At 42.1% G+C, this 17,042-nt stretch overlaps 2 protein-coding genes across 3 annotated transcripts in view; both read right to left on the reverse strand.

Annotated features, from left to right (window-relative positions):
- Window positions 1-256: 256 nt before the first annotated feature.
- LOC127962272 (dr1-associated corepressor) lies at window positions 257-9,514 on the reverse strand. Of its 2 annotated transcripts, none has more exons than XM_052561827.1 (7): window positions 9,253-9,514; window positions 8,630-8,754; window positions 8,173-8,266; window positions 7,947-8,066; window positions 7,448-7,538; window positions 6,831-6,922; window positions 257-961 (listed from the first exon to the last, which is right to left on the reverse strand). In XM_052561827.1, the coding sequence occupies exons 2-7, from the start codon at window positions 8,733-8,735 to the stop codon at window positions 868-870; spliced, it is 597 nt and encodes a 198-aa protein (XP_052417787.1). In that variant the 5' UTR covers window positions 8,736-8,754; window positions 9,253-9,514; the 3' UTR covers window positions 257-867. The 2 variants fall into 2 exon arrangements, with proteins under 2 accessions (XP_052417787.1, XP_052417786.1); XM_052561826.1 differs by having other exon boundaries at window positions 8,630-8,702; window positions 9,253-9,512.
- A 1,352-nt stretch (window positions 9,515-10,866) lies between these two features.
- LOC127962241 (transcription factor p65) overlaps window positions 10,867-17,042 on the reverse strand; it is an 11,651-nt gene continuing 5,475 nt past the window's right edge. Inside the window, exons 8-11 of the mRNA XM_052561781.1 lie at window positions 14,815-15,030; window positions 14,473-14,550; window positions 14,225-14,317; window positions 10,867-12,392 (exon numbers count right to left, since the gene is read on the reverse strand). Of these exons, the coding sequence (XP_052417741.1) occupies window positions 11,824-12,392; window positions 14,225-14,317; window positions 14,473-14,550; window positions 14,815-15,030 (956 nt within the window). The 3' untranslated portion in view covers window positions 10,867-11,823. The remainder of the gene's footprint in view (window positions 12,393-14,224; window positions 14,318-14,472; window positions 14,551-14,814; window positions 15,031-17,042) is intronic.

A 17,042-nucleotide genomic window follows, 5' to 3' on the forward strand; every position in this document is an offset into this window, starting at 1 on the left:
CGACATATTAATTTTTGCTTATATTATGAAATACATTTTAAACTTCATTTCAGTTAAGATTTTAGTAATTTTATTAGCTTTAGTTTTTTTTTTAATAAATGTCTATTTTTCCAATGTTAGTTTGTTTATTTAATCTGAACAGCAGCGATGTGTTTCTAGATGTTATTGAGCTGACTGAGATGTGGTGTATGGTGTAGTTCCTCGTGTTATTAAAATCTCTCGGGTCACCGTCAAATCATGAGGAAAGAAGAGCTCATTACTCAAACCTCAAAGTTTATTTCACTCATACAAAATCAAGAGAAGGTTAAAAGCGAACAGACGAGAGAAGTCACGAGACTCTCTCCAGCGTCACAAACATTAAGAGACTAAAAGATATAAAACAAAGGGGAAATCAGAGACAAATGTGCATCGACGGGGAAATGAACAGAGAGTGCTCTCAAACCAAACCAACATCCGATGAACAACCTGGAACAGAACCAGTTAAAACTGCATGAAAGCGCCGCTGGACAGTTTCATCGCTGCAAGACACAAGCTTTAATCGTAAAACTAGCTTAAAAAGGACAAAAACCAGAAACAGAAGAAGTCACAAAAGCAAAAGAACAGAACTGTCCGCTCTGTATTTCCCTTCCAACACAAAAACTCAAGGAGCATCCGCTGCTAAAACCAACCAAAACATCTCGAGTGATATGCTCTTAAAACAGGACCGAAGACGGAGGACAACCAAAGACACACGGGACTCGCTTCTGGGCCGTTCATCCAAAGAAAAAGAGGAGGAAAGACAGGCCGACTCAATAAAACAGCCTCAATAAAATAAGATTAAAAAACCTAAGAGGTGTGTGATGGAGGATGTGTGTGTGAGAAGAGCAGCTAGGAGTCGTAGTCCTCCTCGTCCTCGTCCTGCGTCTGGAGCGGGAGAGGGACAGAAGTCATCAGAGACGCCTGCGGAGACCCCCGCGCCGCGCTGGACACACACACGGAGAGAGAGAGAGAGAGAGAGAGAGAGACACACACACACACACACAGAGAGAGAGAGAGGGAGACATGACCGTTTGATTAATGTGTGTCTAACACAAGTCTTTAGAGTGCCCTGTTATGGTTTTGTGAAGATGTCCCGGTGTAACAGACGTCCTGCACAGTGTGAAACCTGAAAGTATATGAAGTTATCTCTCAAAACAGAGTCGACTCAAAGTCATGTAAACGAGCTTTTAAAACCAATCTTAGACGTCAAACTGAAACATCAGCGACTGGAGAAATCAGACCAATCACAGCAGTTTAGCGTCACACAGATGAATCGTAAGAATCATGTGGGAGTCACTGAGCAAAGAAGTTATTTAAAATAAATGCAAATGTAAAAATAAATGCATATTTTAAGACAATAAAAGTGTTTTTTGATCTTGCATGCATGTTAACTTGTTGTGGACCAAAACCAAAATATGAATCTCTCATTACCCATAACAGGGGCACTTTACATATGTTTTTGATAGCACTGAAGCACATGATGTACAGAGAGAGAGAGACACAGGGAGAGCGAGACGCACAGAGAGAGACACCTACACCTACACCTACACATCCAAAGTCCAGCAGCACATCTCCGGCACCCACCAAACCATCACAGCCCAGCAACAGCCAAAAGGAAGCAGGAACACCTGCAGCCTCCAAAAAACCAGAGATCCTTCAGAAAAACATGACAGCTACAACCCCAGCTGAGAAACAGCCAGTGAAAACAGAGGCTGACATTGCCATCCTCATGGACTCCAATGGGAAGTTCCTACAAGGAGAAAGACTTTTTCCAGGCCTTAAAACAACAAAACTCTGGTGCCCAAAAACAGGGGATGCCCTCAGAATACTTTCTGACTCCACCTTTGGCACACCCTCACATATCATCATACACACAGGCACCAACGACTTGAGAAGGGAACAGGAGAGAGTTGGGCAGCTGATCTGCAGAGTAGCAGAGAAGGCTACAGAAATCTACCCCAACACAAAGATCACCATCTCTACCCTCCTACCCCGCAGAGACATCCACCCAGACACCATCCAGAGAGTCAACGCTGACATCTCCAAAGGATGTGCTCGCCTGCCCAATGTACACCTGGCTCATCACCCCTCCATCACAATCAGGGACCTGTATGACCATGTACACATAAAGAAGGACAAAGTCAATGTGTTTGCAAAAACACTGAAAGACACAGCGTGGGGCAGACAAAACACCTTCACACCCCTGAAAACAACACAGCTGCGAACCTACAGAACGCAAAACCAGACACCCAGCATAAACCTACAAACTCATCACAGAGAACGACCACCACTGGCTGCACAATACCAGGGACCCCCACAACATGCTAAAATCCACATCAGGATACCCCATGCACCAGCACTACACCACCACAGATCTACACCAGCCCATCAGCAGAAACCCCAGTTTGCACCAGATCACCACCCAAGACACCCACAACCACAAAAACATCACTCCAGGCAGAGAAGCAACATGAGGAACAACCCAACATCAGCAGCAGCAACCAGCCTTCCACCCGCTCATGCAGCCTCAGGTGACAACACACCAAACCCAGCACCACTCCCACACTCCAGGAGCTACGCTCAGGCCCTGAAAGGACAAGCAAATACACTGGAGATGAGTGAGATCAGACAGCTGCTGAACTACATCAGTACCCAGCTGACAGCATGAAAGGCCACACAGCATGCAAACACCTGCCTAACAATGAAAAAAATAAAAAAAAAAATAAATAAATAAAAAATAAAAAAATAAAAAACTTTTCTTTTCCAAAACACTATATTACATTAGAAAAGGATTACCTCCATTTTTGAAAACAAGAACTCTATACCGTGAACTCTTAAAATGACTCTGTCAATATCAACGTGGAATATTCAAGGATTGAATTCAGCAGCCTTTGGGCTAAAGAGCTCAAACACTGAATTCCAGAAGAGCATCAAAGATATGGATATTATAATTCTACAGGAGACATGGAGCAGGGCAGACACCGTCACCCACTGCCCACCCAACTACAGAGAAATCATCCTACCATCACAAAAACTCAACACAGTCCGACAGGGAAGAGACTCAGGAGGACAAATAATCTGGTACAAATCAAAACTCCACAAACACATCAACACAGTGAAGCAGTGCAAATACTACACCTGGCTTAAAATCCACAAGGAACTGCTCCCATCCAGAAAAGATATATACCTGTGTGCCATATACATCCCACCATCAGAGTCCCCCTACTACAGAGAAGACACGTTCTCCATATTAGAGGAAGAGACAAGCCACTTCCAGGCCCAGGGAAATGTGCTCATCTGTGGAGACCTGAACGCAAGAACAGGACTACAGCCGGACTTCACTGACACACAAGGGAGCAAATACATCAACAACAAACTGACTGTTATTAATAACACATTCTCCCATATCCACAGAAATAACCATGATCATATAGTGAATAAGAATGGGAAAGACCTCCTGCAGCTCTGTCGAAGCCTGGGTCTGTATATCATCAACGGTAGGTTACGAGGAGACACTTTAGGAAGATTCACATTTTGCTCACCTCTTGGGAATAGCACAGTTGACTATATGATAACAGATATAGATCCTTCATCTCTCAGATCATTCACTGTTAGAGAACTAAGCCCTCTGTCCGATCACAGTCAAATCACTGTGTATCTCAAAAAGACTGAAAATAACATTAACACAAAGCCCAGTAAACTGTACAACATCAGAAAACCATACAGATGGGCCGAAAACAGCGCTGAAGAATATCAGAAAGCACTCAGCAGCCAAAAAATACAAGCACTGATAGATAACTTTCTAAATAACATCTATGCTCACACCAATGAAGGTGTCAATCTTGCGGTCAAAGATTTAAATTACATATTTGAAAAATCAGCAAAACAATCCAAATTGAAAACAAAATCTGGAAAAAATCTAATACCCAAAAATGACAAAAATTGGTTTGATCAGGACTGCCAAACTATTCGCAAACAAATGAGAACACTTTCAAATCAGAAACACAGAGATCCAAATAATACAGAGATCCGCCTTCTTTACTGTGCAACACTAAAACAATACAAACATACACTCAGAACCAAAAAAGCACAATACACCCAAAACCAACTCACAATAATTGAGAAGTCAGTCAACACAAACCAATTTTGGAATAACTGGAACAATCTGAAAAAAACTGATCATGAAGAATTGGCAATCCAAAATGGAGAAATATGGGAAAGTCATTTCCAAACACTGTTTAATAAAGTACAAACAGACACAAACTGTAAACAAAACCAAACAATCAACCAATTGGGAAAACTAGAATTAGCGATAAAAGATAACCAAAACCCATTAGATTTCCCAATAACTGACAAAGAACTTAAAGAAAAAATCAAAAACCTCCAACTCAGAAAAGCATCTGGACCTGATGGGATATTAAATGAAATGATAAAACACACAAGCAGTCAATTTCATTTGGCCATTCTAAAACTATTCAATGTGATTCTAAGTGTAGGTCACTTCCCTGACATCTGGAATCAAGGCTTGATCACACCAATCTTTAAAAACGGAGATAAATTTGATCCTAACAACTACAGAGGCATCTGTGTGAGCAGCAACCTGGGAAAGTTATTCTGTAGCATAATAAACGCTCGACTATTAGACTTCATCACCACACACAAGGTACTGAGTAGAAGTCAAATTGGATTTTTACCAAATTACCGCACATCTGACCACATCTATACATTACATACTCTAATTGAAAAACATGTCAACCAAGAAAAAGGTAAAATATATGCATGCTTTATTGACTTTAAAAAAGCTTTTGACTCAATTTGGCACCAAGGACTGTTTTACAAACTTATTGAAAGCGGCATAGGAGGTAAAACCTATGACCTTATCAAATCAATGTACACTGAAAGTAAATGTGGCGTAAAAATCGGCACCCAACGTACGAGGTATCTTTCCCAAGAGCGTGGTGTGAGACAGGGCTGCTGCTTAAGCCCAACATTATTTAACATCTACATCAATGAACTGGCAAGCAGTCTGGAGCGATCCGCAGCCCCTGGCCTCACACTACACAACTCACAGATCAAATGCCTGCTGTATGCAGACGATTTGGTTCTGCTGTCTCCCACTCAACAAGGTCTACAGCAGAACCTGGACCTGCTAGAACAATACTGCCAGACCTGGGCCCTGACAGTCAACCTGAAGAAAACCAAAATCATGATCTTCCAGAAAAGATCCAGATCCCAGGGAACACAACACACATTTACACTAGGCACTAACCCGATAACACACACATCACACTACAACTACCTGGGTCTGAAAATCACATCCACAGGAAACTTTAATCATGCTGTGAATGAACTGAGAGATAAAGCACGCAGGGCCTTCTATGCCATAAAACGGCAATGTCCTATAGAAATCCCTATTAGAATTTGGCTGAAAATATTAGAATCAGTAGTTGAGCCCATTGCACTCTATGGCAGTGAGGTGTGGGGTCCACTGACCAATCCAAATCAAGATTTCACCAAATGGGAAAAACATCCAATTGAGACCCTGCATGCAGAACTGTGTAAAAATATATTACACGTGCACCGGCACACAACAAATAACGCATGCAGGGCAGAATTAGGCAAATATCCTCTAATCGTAAAGATACAAAAAAGGGCAATTAAATTCTGGAAACATCTGAAACTCAGTGACCCCCAATCATATCATTATAAAGCCCTTCAATACCAAGAGATGAGCAAAGAAAGCAGTCCCCTCCCTCAGCTGATCCAGAGCCTCAGTACTGATGCTTCACTAACATCTACTGATGCTCTGAATCACATCAGAATCAACCAGATTACTGCACAAATCAAACAGAACTACATCACTCACTGGCAAACCCAAACAGAACAACAGAGTAAAATGCGATGCTATTTGGCTCTAAAGAGAGAGTACAGTATGGCAGAGTATCTGTACACAGTGTCAGATCAGAAACTGAGAAGCACACTGACCAGATACAGACTCAGCGGACACAAGCTGAAGATAGAGACGGGCAGACACAGAAAAACATGGCTGCCAGCGGAGCAGAGACTGTGTTCACACTGTGATCTGAATCAGATGGAAACAGAACTGCACTTCTTAACAGAATGCTCCAAATACACGGACATACGGACAGGGTTCTATGATCAAATACAGCAGATCCATCAGACATTTAAAACTCTTCCGAACCAGGAGAAACTGCCGTATCTGTTAGGAGAACACAAGAACTGCTGTGTATTTGCTGCTCAGTATGTGTCTGCCTGTCATGATGTTAGAGAAAACACTCAACCTGCCCTGACCTGATGTTTCCAGCACATGTAGATTATGTTATGCCATATTACTGTGTTGTATTACTTAGATGTATATTTTGCCTCTGTAAATCTAATACCATATTCTATTTTATTTTATTTCTAACTTATACATTCACATACACTAATTCACTTTGCACTACATGGTTAATACTTTTTATATATTTTATTATTACTATTATTCTTTTTCTTTCTGTAAATACATATGTGCACTATTTGTAAGCAGCCCAGCTGCCACTGCTTTGGCAATACAAATGTACAGTTTTTGTCATGCCAATAAAGCTCACCTAAATTGAAATTGAGAGAGAGAGAGAGAGCGAGACACAAGGAGAGCGAGAGAGAGAGAGCGAGACACAGGGAGAGAGAGAGAGAGAGACACAGGGGGAGAGAGAGAGAGAGAGAGAGAGAGACACAGGGAGAGCGAGAGAGAGAGGGAGACACAGAGAGACACAGGGAGAGAGAGAGAGACAGAGAGAGCGAGAGAGCTGTACCTGTGGAAGAACACTGCCGGCTGTGTGTTTGTGCTGGTTTGAGACGTGTCCTCGTCCTCCTCTCCGTCCGTCTCACTCTCCTCTGAATCATCCTGAACACACCACAGAACACACCACTCTCACTGAGCTGGACGTTCACCAATAATAACATGTTTCACATGATCTGACATACAGAGGTGGCCAAAATCACAGAACACTAGTGTTATCAGCTGCTAGAACTGGTTCAGAGTCAGTCGTGTGTATCTTCTGCTGTAGTGTGTGAGGAGTGAATCTCAGTTAACTCTAATCATGCAGTGTGTGTGTGTGATCTGATCATCATCAGTCTGTCTGGAGTCACATGAAGAACCTGAACACACTGAGACAGACTCAATCAGAAGAACTGTGTCTCCCAGACGCTTCGAGAAACCTCCTGAGAAGATCTGCTCAAGTGCACTGAGGAGAAAGCTGCTTTAGCACCAAGGACACAAGGGCCTAAAACTTCTGACAGTACTGAGCTTTACAGGAAGGTTTCTAGAAATGTCTTGGAGACGATGCATCTTTAATCCAGTTCTGTACGTGGGTAAAGAAGGCACTGCATTGTGGGATAGAGTCTCACACAGCGGACAGCTCTCATTTACCTCTTGCTCGGATTCGGTGCCTGAGAGTTTCTTGTCTTTGCCTTTGGCTCCAGTGCCTCCGTTCTTACGACTTGAGCCGGGCTTACGACCTCTGGAACACACACACACACACACACACACACACACACACACACTTCATCTGTGAATTCATCCAAACACACACACACACACACACACTCTCTCTCTCTCTCCCTCACTCAAATACACACACACACACACACACACTCTCTCTCTCTCTCTCTCTCTCTCTCACACCCTCACTCATATACACACACATTCTCAAATGCGCACTCATGCACTAACACACATACACACACACACACACTCTGGCACTCTCACATGCACACTCTTACGCACACACTTGACCTGTGAAACCCCACACACACACTCGCTCACTCTTGCACCCTCACGCACATACACTCTCACATGTGCACTCTTACACAAGCACTCTCTTGCACTCTTCCAAACGCACGCACGCACACACACACACTCTCCTGACCTGCGTGGGATCTTCTCTCCCTCCGTGTGGTTCTCCTCTCCCTCGCCCTGCATGTCAGGAACCGCCGCCACCAGATCCTTCAGGAAGTCAAACTGCTGCTCCAGCTCGATGCACTGCTTCCTGCACACACACACACACACACACACACACACGCACACACACACACACATGAGGGACTGGGCCCGAGAGCGGCTGGAACGACACACAGGTGATGGCTGAGACTCACAGGTGTGAGGTGGTCATGGTCTTGGCGTTGCGTGACTGTGTGACGTGACACGCTTTGGTCAGCAGAGACTCCAGGAAGAGCTCCAGAGCACGAGCTCAGAGCACAGTCAAGGAAAGAGCAGACACTGAGCACACACACACACACACACACACACACACACACACACACACACACACACACACACACACATGCAGCGGACAGACGCTTTACTGCTCTGAAATCTGCACAGATCAAGCTCAGTTTAACAAGCCAAAACAGCTCTGAACAAATAAGTGTCTGGATTCTGATGTGAGAGACAACAGCAGATGCACTTCTTCACTGGAGGAAGTATTATTATGATTATAGACTCTGTGTGTTTGAGTTAAAATCATCTTAATGCTGGATGTGTTTCAGCTTTAGTCTCCTCCAGCAAAATAGCCCAAAAAACCCAAGATAAAGCATGAGAATCAAAGGATACAGATGATGACAGGAACTGCTGCGGCGACTTTTCCGATTTCTTCATCCGTCTGCATGATCTTCTTGATCCTGGCCTGCAAAACCAAACACAAAGACTGTGCAGTCATTCAGTCTCTGGAGCTTGATCTGTGTGTGAGAGTGAAAGAGGAGCAGAGATCAGTCAGGCGTGATGTGTGTGTGTGTGTGTGTGTGTGTGTGTGTGATGTCAACACGAGCACATGTCTGACACAAACACACTCTGAACAGATCAGCTGAAGATGGTCTGATCTCACTGATCCAGCTACACACATCACACTGATCAACAGAGAGAGAGAGAGAGAGAGAGAGAGAGAGAGAGAGAGAGAGAGAGAGGTTACTAGCGTGTATGCTAACCCCAGAGCTTTACAGTAGCCCTCACTAAAAGACTCTTATCGAGTAAATATGATCGACTACACTCCCTCACGACTGACTTGAGTCACACTGGGCTCGATTAAAGCGGATTTATCGCAGACACACGGGAGTTAGCGCGCTAGCGGCTAGCTGAATAACATTAACGGTAACCGAGTGCGTTTCTCCCGTGTTTGCTGATCTAAAGCTCATCGTGTTCACCAGAAGCTCGTGTGTGTGTGTGTGTGTCAGTCTCACCGGAGGGAATCTGGCGTTGTATTTCTTCTTCTTGCTCGGCATGTCGAACACACACGCGGCTCAGGCTCGGTTCCGTCGCAGTCTGCGGTCAAACTGATGAAGATGAAGCTCAGCTCGCTGATTCCCGCAGCTCCGTCGCTCAAACCATTAAAGCGCCATCACCGATCACCGTCCGGGCGTTTCTGAGACTTTATCGGCAGTTTACGGTGGATCTTTGCGGGATTTCCACCTGCGCGAGTTCTCGCTGCTTTACGGTGATTAATGTGCTTCCGGGTGTTTAAATAATGTTACAAAGTCGGACACCCAAAAAACTTACAATAAAACACAGTTTTATTATTAAACTTAGACATAGATGAAAAATATGTATTATTATTATTATTGTTGTTGTTGTTTTTATTTCCCTTAAACACACTCCATCACGGGAGGTGGCGGTAATGAACCAACATTAACAACCGAGAAGTGGTAGAAGAAGAAAAAGAGCCGGAAACCGGAAGTGTTAAGGCGGAAGTGGGTGGGAGCCGCAGAGTTTTGCTAAAAAAACACAAACACAACAGTGAGACTTTAGCAAGGTCTTAAAAATAGAAAGGCTATTAAGACCGATCTCTAAATATAAATATAATATAATATAGACTCTCTAAATATGTTTAATTTGCATCCTTTTATGTAATTTGGTCTCGTTTTATTTTTATTTTATTTTGTGCTTATTGTTTGTCTGTTTTAGTAGTGTATTTTGTGCATCAACCTTGGCATAAACAGATGTTGTTGCATTGTATTGTTAATACTGAATAATAAAAAAAAGAGACTTTAGCGCTTTTAATACGACAGGGAACATTAACAGAACGGTTCTTGGGTCTGTGCTGAACTGAAGAGCTGATGATATAAACTCAGAGAGAGAGAGAGAGAGAGAGAGGGGGGGGGGGGGGGGGTTATATTCGCAGTTCTGAGAAGAAAAGGCTGCTTTTAAGCAGAACGACAAGAAAACCGTCAGAATTGTGAGAGAAAATGTCTCCGTTATCTTATTATCATGCGACGGACACAAAACACAGAATGACATGAGATCCAGTCAGTACTCAGAAATCAAATTCAGAATCTGAAGTGTGAGAATTAGCATGAGAAATCAGTCTGAATTCAGAGATAAACTCACAGTTGCAAGAAAGTCCAAATGGTGAAATATAAATTCCTTCCTTCCTTAAATTCAATTAGAAGAAAAAAAAAGTAAAAAAACATTTTTAGATGAAAATTTTGTGATTGTGACGAGAAGGTAAAAAATAATCAGAATGAACTTTATTGCCAGGTGTTTACACTTAAGAGGAGTCTGTTTTCGTGACAGAAGCTCCACAGTGAAACATAATGACTGCGAAAAAACAAACAAACAAAAGAATACAAAATACAAGTGAGGAATAACAATATACAATTGTATGTGCAGGTATATTACAATAGGCAGTTGTGTATGATCCTCACACAAGTCCCGGTCTGGTGTTAGAGTATAGAGCAGTCCAGTGTTCACTGCATCGTGCACAGATCTCTGATCTGAAGAGGATCCAGTGATGTCCTTCAGCTGATCTGCATCGCATCGGAGATAGAAGCTCAGAATAATGAGAGGAGTCTGAATCGTGAGATGTAAATACATTTATTACAGCTCAAATAATAGTACAAAAGCATATTTGATTTGTACAACACTCAAAAGAAGAGGTTTAACTGCAGTAACCACACAACGCCTCAGTCTCTCCTCGAGGTCCTCCGCTCAGATCAGACGGGGATAGCAGAGGTCCTCAGAGTAACTGATGTGTAACAGAAGACCAGCACAACTACACACAGCACTGAGCGCCTTCATCTCACTGCACACTAGATAAACATGACCCCTTACTAGTGCTCGCTGTGATCTAGGGCTCATCCTGCAGATTCATCAGATTTCTGGATCCAATGGTGAATAAAACATTAGTCACCACAGAGCTCATCTAATCTACCGAAAACCGTTTAATAAAGTCGAAGTTGGGCCATGTCCTTTCAATTTTATGATTTTAATTCCATCTTAGTTTAAATTACACTTAAGTAATAATAAAATAGTGCTTAAAAAGCACGTCTGTTTCTTTGAAATCTAATAAACGATTTATTTTAAAATCAGTTCTTCTCAGTCCCAAATTTACTTGAGTCCATTTTAATGGCTTACTTAAGTGTTTGTTTCTAATAATATATTACCATTTCGCACAGATCACTATGAAATCTTTGATTTTGTTCTGTAGAGAATCTCTTGTGTTTATGTTGGCCAGCGAACAACGGCATAAAACCTTTACTTTTTAATAGAATAACTAAACTGTTAATGTTTATCTCTCCAGTTGATTACACTTTAAAAGATGAATTATCAAATAAAAACGTAACTGGCTTCAAAACACATGTTTACAGTTTAAATAAAGACAGAAATGGTGCGATGCTCCTTTAAAAGTGTCTACAGTCTGCAGTGGTCAGTGTTCTGAGCGCTCATTGGTCGGCGAGGCGGTGGATGCTGCGCAGTGATTGGCCGAGGGGCTCAGTAAGGCACACAGCGGTCAGTCATCAGGAACAGGAGCTGCTCTAGCTGGGGTGTCCGGACAGGAAGCCCACCTGGTTTGAGCTGGACAGGATGGACATGAAGCGGTCGTCGTCGATGGAGCTGAGCACCTCCAGGTCGTCCAGGACTGTGTGGGGGGTGTTCTCCTGCAGGCCCTCGCTGTGGATCAAGCTGGCGATGCTGGGAGGGATGGACATCCAGGTGGAGCCGCTGCCCCCCGGGGGGTCGTCCACAGCCCTGGCCTCGCCCAGCAGCGCCTGGAAGTCCACCTCGGAGAAGCTGGAGAAGTCTGTTAGCTCGTCGCTGAAGGCGTCCTGGGGAGCGGTGCTCGGGGCGCTCGGGGGCTCGGCCGGGACGAAGCTGCTCAGGGGGAAGTCCTGCAGGTCAGACAGGTTGACCGTGGGGAAGTCCTGCGGGACGCTCTGGTTCAGGAACACCGCAGGCGCAGGCTGGGAGTCCACCGTCAGACTCTGCAGGAACTTCCACGAGTCACCGGAGCTCGACGGATCCGGTTTGAGTGAACTCTGAGTGAACAGCTGACCAGGAGCAGGAGAGAAGAACGAGGAGTTCACCGACACACCTGCAGACGCCGCTGAAACACACACACACACACACGCTTTACACACTGCACTGATACTATTAACTGTGTTCAACACTGATAATAATCAGAAATGTTTCTTGAGCAGTAAATCATCATATTATTCTGATTTCTGAAGATCATGTGACACTGAAGACTGGAGGAATGATGCTGAAAATACAGCGGAGCATCACAGAAATACATTACACTTTAACACAGATTCACACAGAAAACAGATGATTTATATATAAAGAATATTTCACTGTTTTACGGTTTATGTCACAAATGCTGTTGAATATAACCCAGCTCTATGACTTAAGTCAGTTCATTAGTATAGTGCTTTTCACAAACAGCTTTACAGAATAAAACCGATGTTAAAGGGGTCATATGATGCGATATCAAGTTTTTCTTTCTCTCTTGGTGCATGAAGAAGATCTGTAAAGTCTCAAATCCAGAGAGATATTCTTTATCAAAGTTAAGACTCCACGCCCCCCTGAAACACCTGGTTTAAACATACCCCACATCTCTACATCTCTGTGTGGGAAAGAAGAAAGAAGGAGTAACTTTTATTCTCTCTGTTCCCACCGGTGTCATGTTGTGGAGACGCTGTGTGTTGTTGTTGTGAAAGCAAAACTACTTTGTTTGGTTTTCCAAAAGAGGACAGGACTAGAAATCAGTGGTTAAGATGTATTTCAACACTGTTCCAGAACAGTTCAACCCTAATATTCAGATGAGTGCAGCACATTTTACTGAGGACTGTTTCCTGTGAGAGCAGTCTTCATTGTCGGTGTCTGTTTCTATAAAGTGAGGCAATAACAACTTCACAAGAACAGTGTGGTCTTCTGACTCACAGTCTGTTAGTATGTTTCAGATTTAAAGAATGTGTCTCTGATGATTCAAACATGAGTTTTGAGCAGTGTAGAGTAGAGCTTGTTTGTTGTTTGATCACAAATGCAGACATGGTTTTGTGTTTACGCAGTGTGATATGCAACGTGTAAAAACACAGTAAAAGTCATTATAATCAGTAATTATGTCTCCACTGGATGCTACACATTATTGGTTTTGTCTCATTGCTCCGGGACACAGCACAGTACGGTGAGGGGCGTAACATTTCTGTCACATGCTTGAGGTATTCAGCCAATCACAACGCACTGGACAGCTGACCAATCAGAGCACACCTCACTCATCAGAACGATGAGCTTTGTAAAAATCAACACGTTTCAGAAGGCGGGGCTTAGTGGAGAAACAATAATGTTCAGTATGTGGAAAATAATGTTTTTTTTTTCCTTAAACCACATGAACAAATTACATTACAACAAATAATGTTCTTTTTAGCGCAGTCATATGACCCCTTTAAATGATTAGTTCACCACAAAAACTACAGATCCTCGTCCTCAGGCTGTCCAAGATCAGGATGAGTGTGTTTCTTCATCAGATTTGGAGAAATGAAGCAATCCATAATAACACTTCCTCCAGTGGAAAAGTGTTCTGGTCTGAATCAGGAGAGAAATCTGCACAGATCAAGCAGCGTTTAAACAGATCTAAACTAGTGTGAGAGACACCAGATGCACTTTTCACTGGAGGAAGAGTTATTATGGATTATAGACTTATAGATGTGTTTGAGTTAAAAACATCATCAGCTGTTTGGACTCTCTTTCTGACGGCACCCATTCACTGCAGAGCATCCATTGATGAGACACTGATGCAGTGCTACATTTCTCCAAACCTGATGAAGACACAAACTCATCCTGATCTCAGATGACCTGAGGATATTTTCAGCACACTCTCATTTGTAACTACTCCAGTAACTCCCACTCCTCCACATGAGTCGGGTCAGATCTGGTCACCTGCTGAGAGACCGCTGGCTGCTGGGGGTTTAGAGAGACCTAGTGTTCGCTTCGCTGTACTGAACGGCCGTCTGTCTGCGGGCACAGAGGATCCTTAAAACACACACACACACACTGATTATTACACAGAGCAATACACACTACACTGACACACACACACACACACACAGAGATTATTACACAGAGCAATACACACTACACTGACACACACACACACCTGTGATGATGACACACACACACACACACACCTGTGATGATGCTGCTCAGTTTGAGGTTCTGCAGCATCCCTTCGGTTCTCTTGCGCTTCTCCATCAGTCTGTGCTCATCTGTTCACACACACACACACACACACACACACATTATAATCACCATTCTTTGTTGGGTTACTATTTTGCACGTTGTCTGAGCATTACAGCCAGACTCATTTCCCTGGAGTAAAGACAAAGCCTTTCAAGATAACACAACATATCTAAGAATTGTGGATATTAACGCTAAAGTGGGTAAAGAGAAAATCCTTGTCATTATTTTATGCTTGTTATTTTACAATAAGAACTAATATACACATAGGTGTGTGTGAGCAGGGCTCTCACCGGGGTCGGCCGGCAGGTACTGGAAGTCCACGGCCTCGCTGACCTCTCGGTCAGACGGTCTGCGCAGCTGCATCTTCACACGCACCGGCTCCGTCAGGTTCGGGTCACGGTACGGAGGCGTGCGGAAGACGATAGCCACCTGCCGGTGAACATCAGCCTGAGAGAACGAGCCCTTGCTCTCCCACGAGTCCTGGAAGAACCGCACCTCGATGTCCTCTACAGCACACCGCCACAACAACACATTACTCTCAAACACAATACTCTCAAACACAATACTCTCAAACACACAACACTCTCAAACACACACTCAAAACATATTACTCTCAAACACTTACTCAAAACATATTACTCTCAAACGCTTACTCAAAACATATTACTCTCAAACGCTTACTCAAAACATATTACTCTCAAACACACAATACTCTCAAACACACACTCAAAACATATTACTCTCAAACACACACTCAAAACATATTACTCTCAAACGCTTACTCAAAACATATTACTCTCAAACACACAATACTCTCAAACACACACTCAAAACATATTACTCTCAAACGCTCCCTCAAAAAATATTACTCTCAAACACTTACTCAAAACATATTACTCTCAAACGCTCCCTCAAAACATATTACTCTCAAACACTTACTCAAAACATATTACTCTCAAACACTTACTCAAAACATATTACTCTCAAACACACACTCAAAACATATTATACACTCAAAACATTACTCTCAAACGCTCCCTCAAACATATTACTCTCAAACACACACTCAAAACATATTGCTCTCAAACACACACTCAAAACATATTACTCTCAAACACTCCCTCAAAACATATTACTCTCAAACACACACTCAAAACATATTACTCTCAAACGCTAGCTCAAAACATATTGCTCTCAAACACACACTCAAAACATATTACTCTCAAACGCTCCCTGAAAACATATTACTCTCAAACGCTCCCTCAAACATATTACTCTCAAACACACACTCAAAACATTACTCTCAAACGCTCCCTCAAAACATATTACTCTCAAACACACACTCAAAACATATTACACACTCAAAACATTACTCTCAAACGCTCCCTGAAAACATATTACTCTCAAACGCTCCCTCAAAACATATTACTCTCAAACACACACTCAAAACATATTACTCTCAAAAACATTACTCACAAACACTCAAAAACATTACTCTTAAACATTAACAAAAAACTTAACTTAATTCAAGATCTAGACTATAAAATATCTTTACATGATTTGGGTTCTCATGTAAATTAGCCTCATTTAAACATGTCGGTCAGATATTTTACTGAAAAAAAACTCCATTTTATTTTTTATTTTACTAAAAAGCAAGAAAAGTATTTTATTTAAACTTATTTTTTAGATTTATTATTTTATAGTTTGTTTAAATAAATTTTAAATATAATAAAAAAATAAAGAAATAACTTATTTAATTTTACTATTAAAATTAAAATACAAAATACACAAATTATTTTATTAAAACTTACTTTATTTCGTCTAGTTGCCAAGGCATCACTCTCATTTTGATAAAAATGTAATACATTTTGTACAAAAATGTATTAGGGAACTAATAAAAATGACCCCCCCCCCCCATCAAAACGTAAAAATGAAAGATATGAACTCTTTCCCCGCCAGTGTTTTTGAAAAAATGTGGCCAGCGTTTTTTTTTATCATTTTCTCTTAATTTAATGGCCTTCTGTTTTATGATTATCTGATCATGCAATACATCAAAATAAAGATTAGACTAAAGATTAAAGTTTTAGTCCAGCTTCAAGCATTGTTTTTTTTGTTTTTTTAATCAATGCTTGAATGTAGGTAGGTATCACAAAAAAAAAAAAAAAAACACACCATTTTGAGCAAAAAGCTGAAAAAACTGCATTTATATTAAACACTACATCTGTATCATATCCAGTAACATCAAAGCAAAGCTGCAGTAGATGGCTTCCATCAGTTCTGCCAAAACATCAGGCAGGTTTCATATATATGCGGTTAGTGTTGATAATCACATTATTTTTAATATGCACACGCTTACACATGAGGTGCTAGTTTCTGTGTTTTTGATCGAGCGACTCTAAACTACTTGAGGAGATGTGTGATAGTGCCCCCTAGCGTATAACAGTGAAAACACAGACACCTGGGATATTGTGTGTTTGGCAGGGAAAGAGTTAATAAAGCTATAACAGTGTGTCAGTGA

This window comes from Carassius gibelio, chromosome B7 (assembly GCF_023724105.1).
Source record: "Carassius gibelio isolate Cgi1373 ecotype wild population from Czech Republic chromosome B7, carGib1.2-hapl.c, whole genome shotgun sequence".
Lineage (NCBI taxonomy): Eukaryota > Metazoa > Chordata > Actinopteri > Cypriniformes > Cyprinidae > Carassius > Carassius gibelio.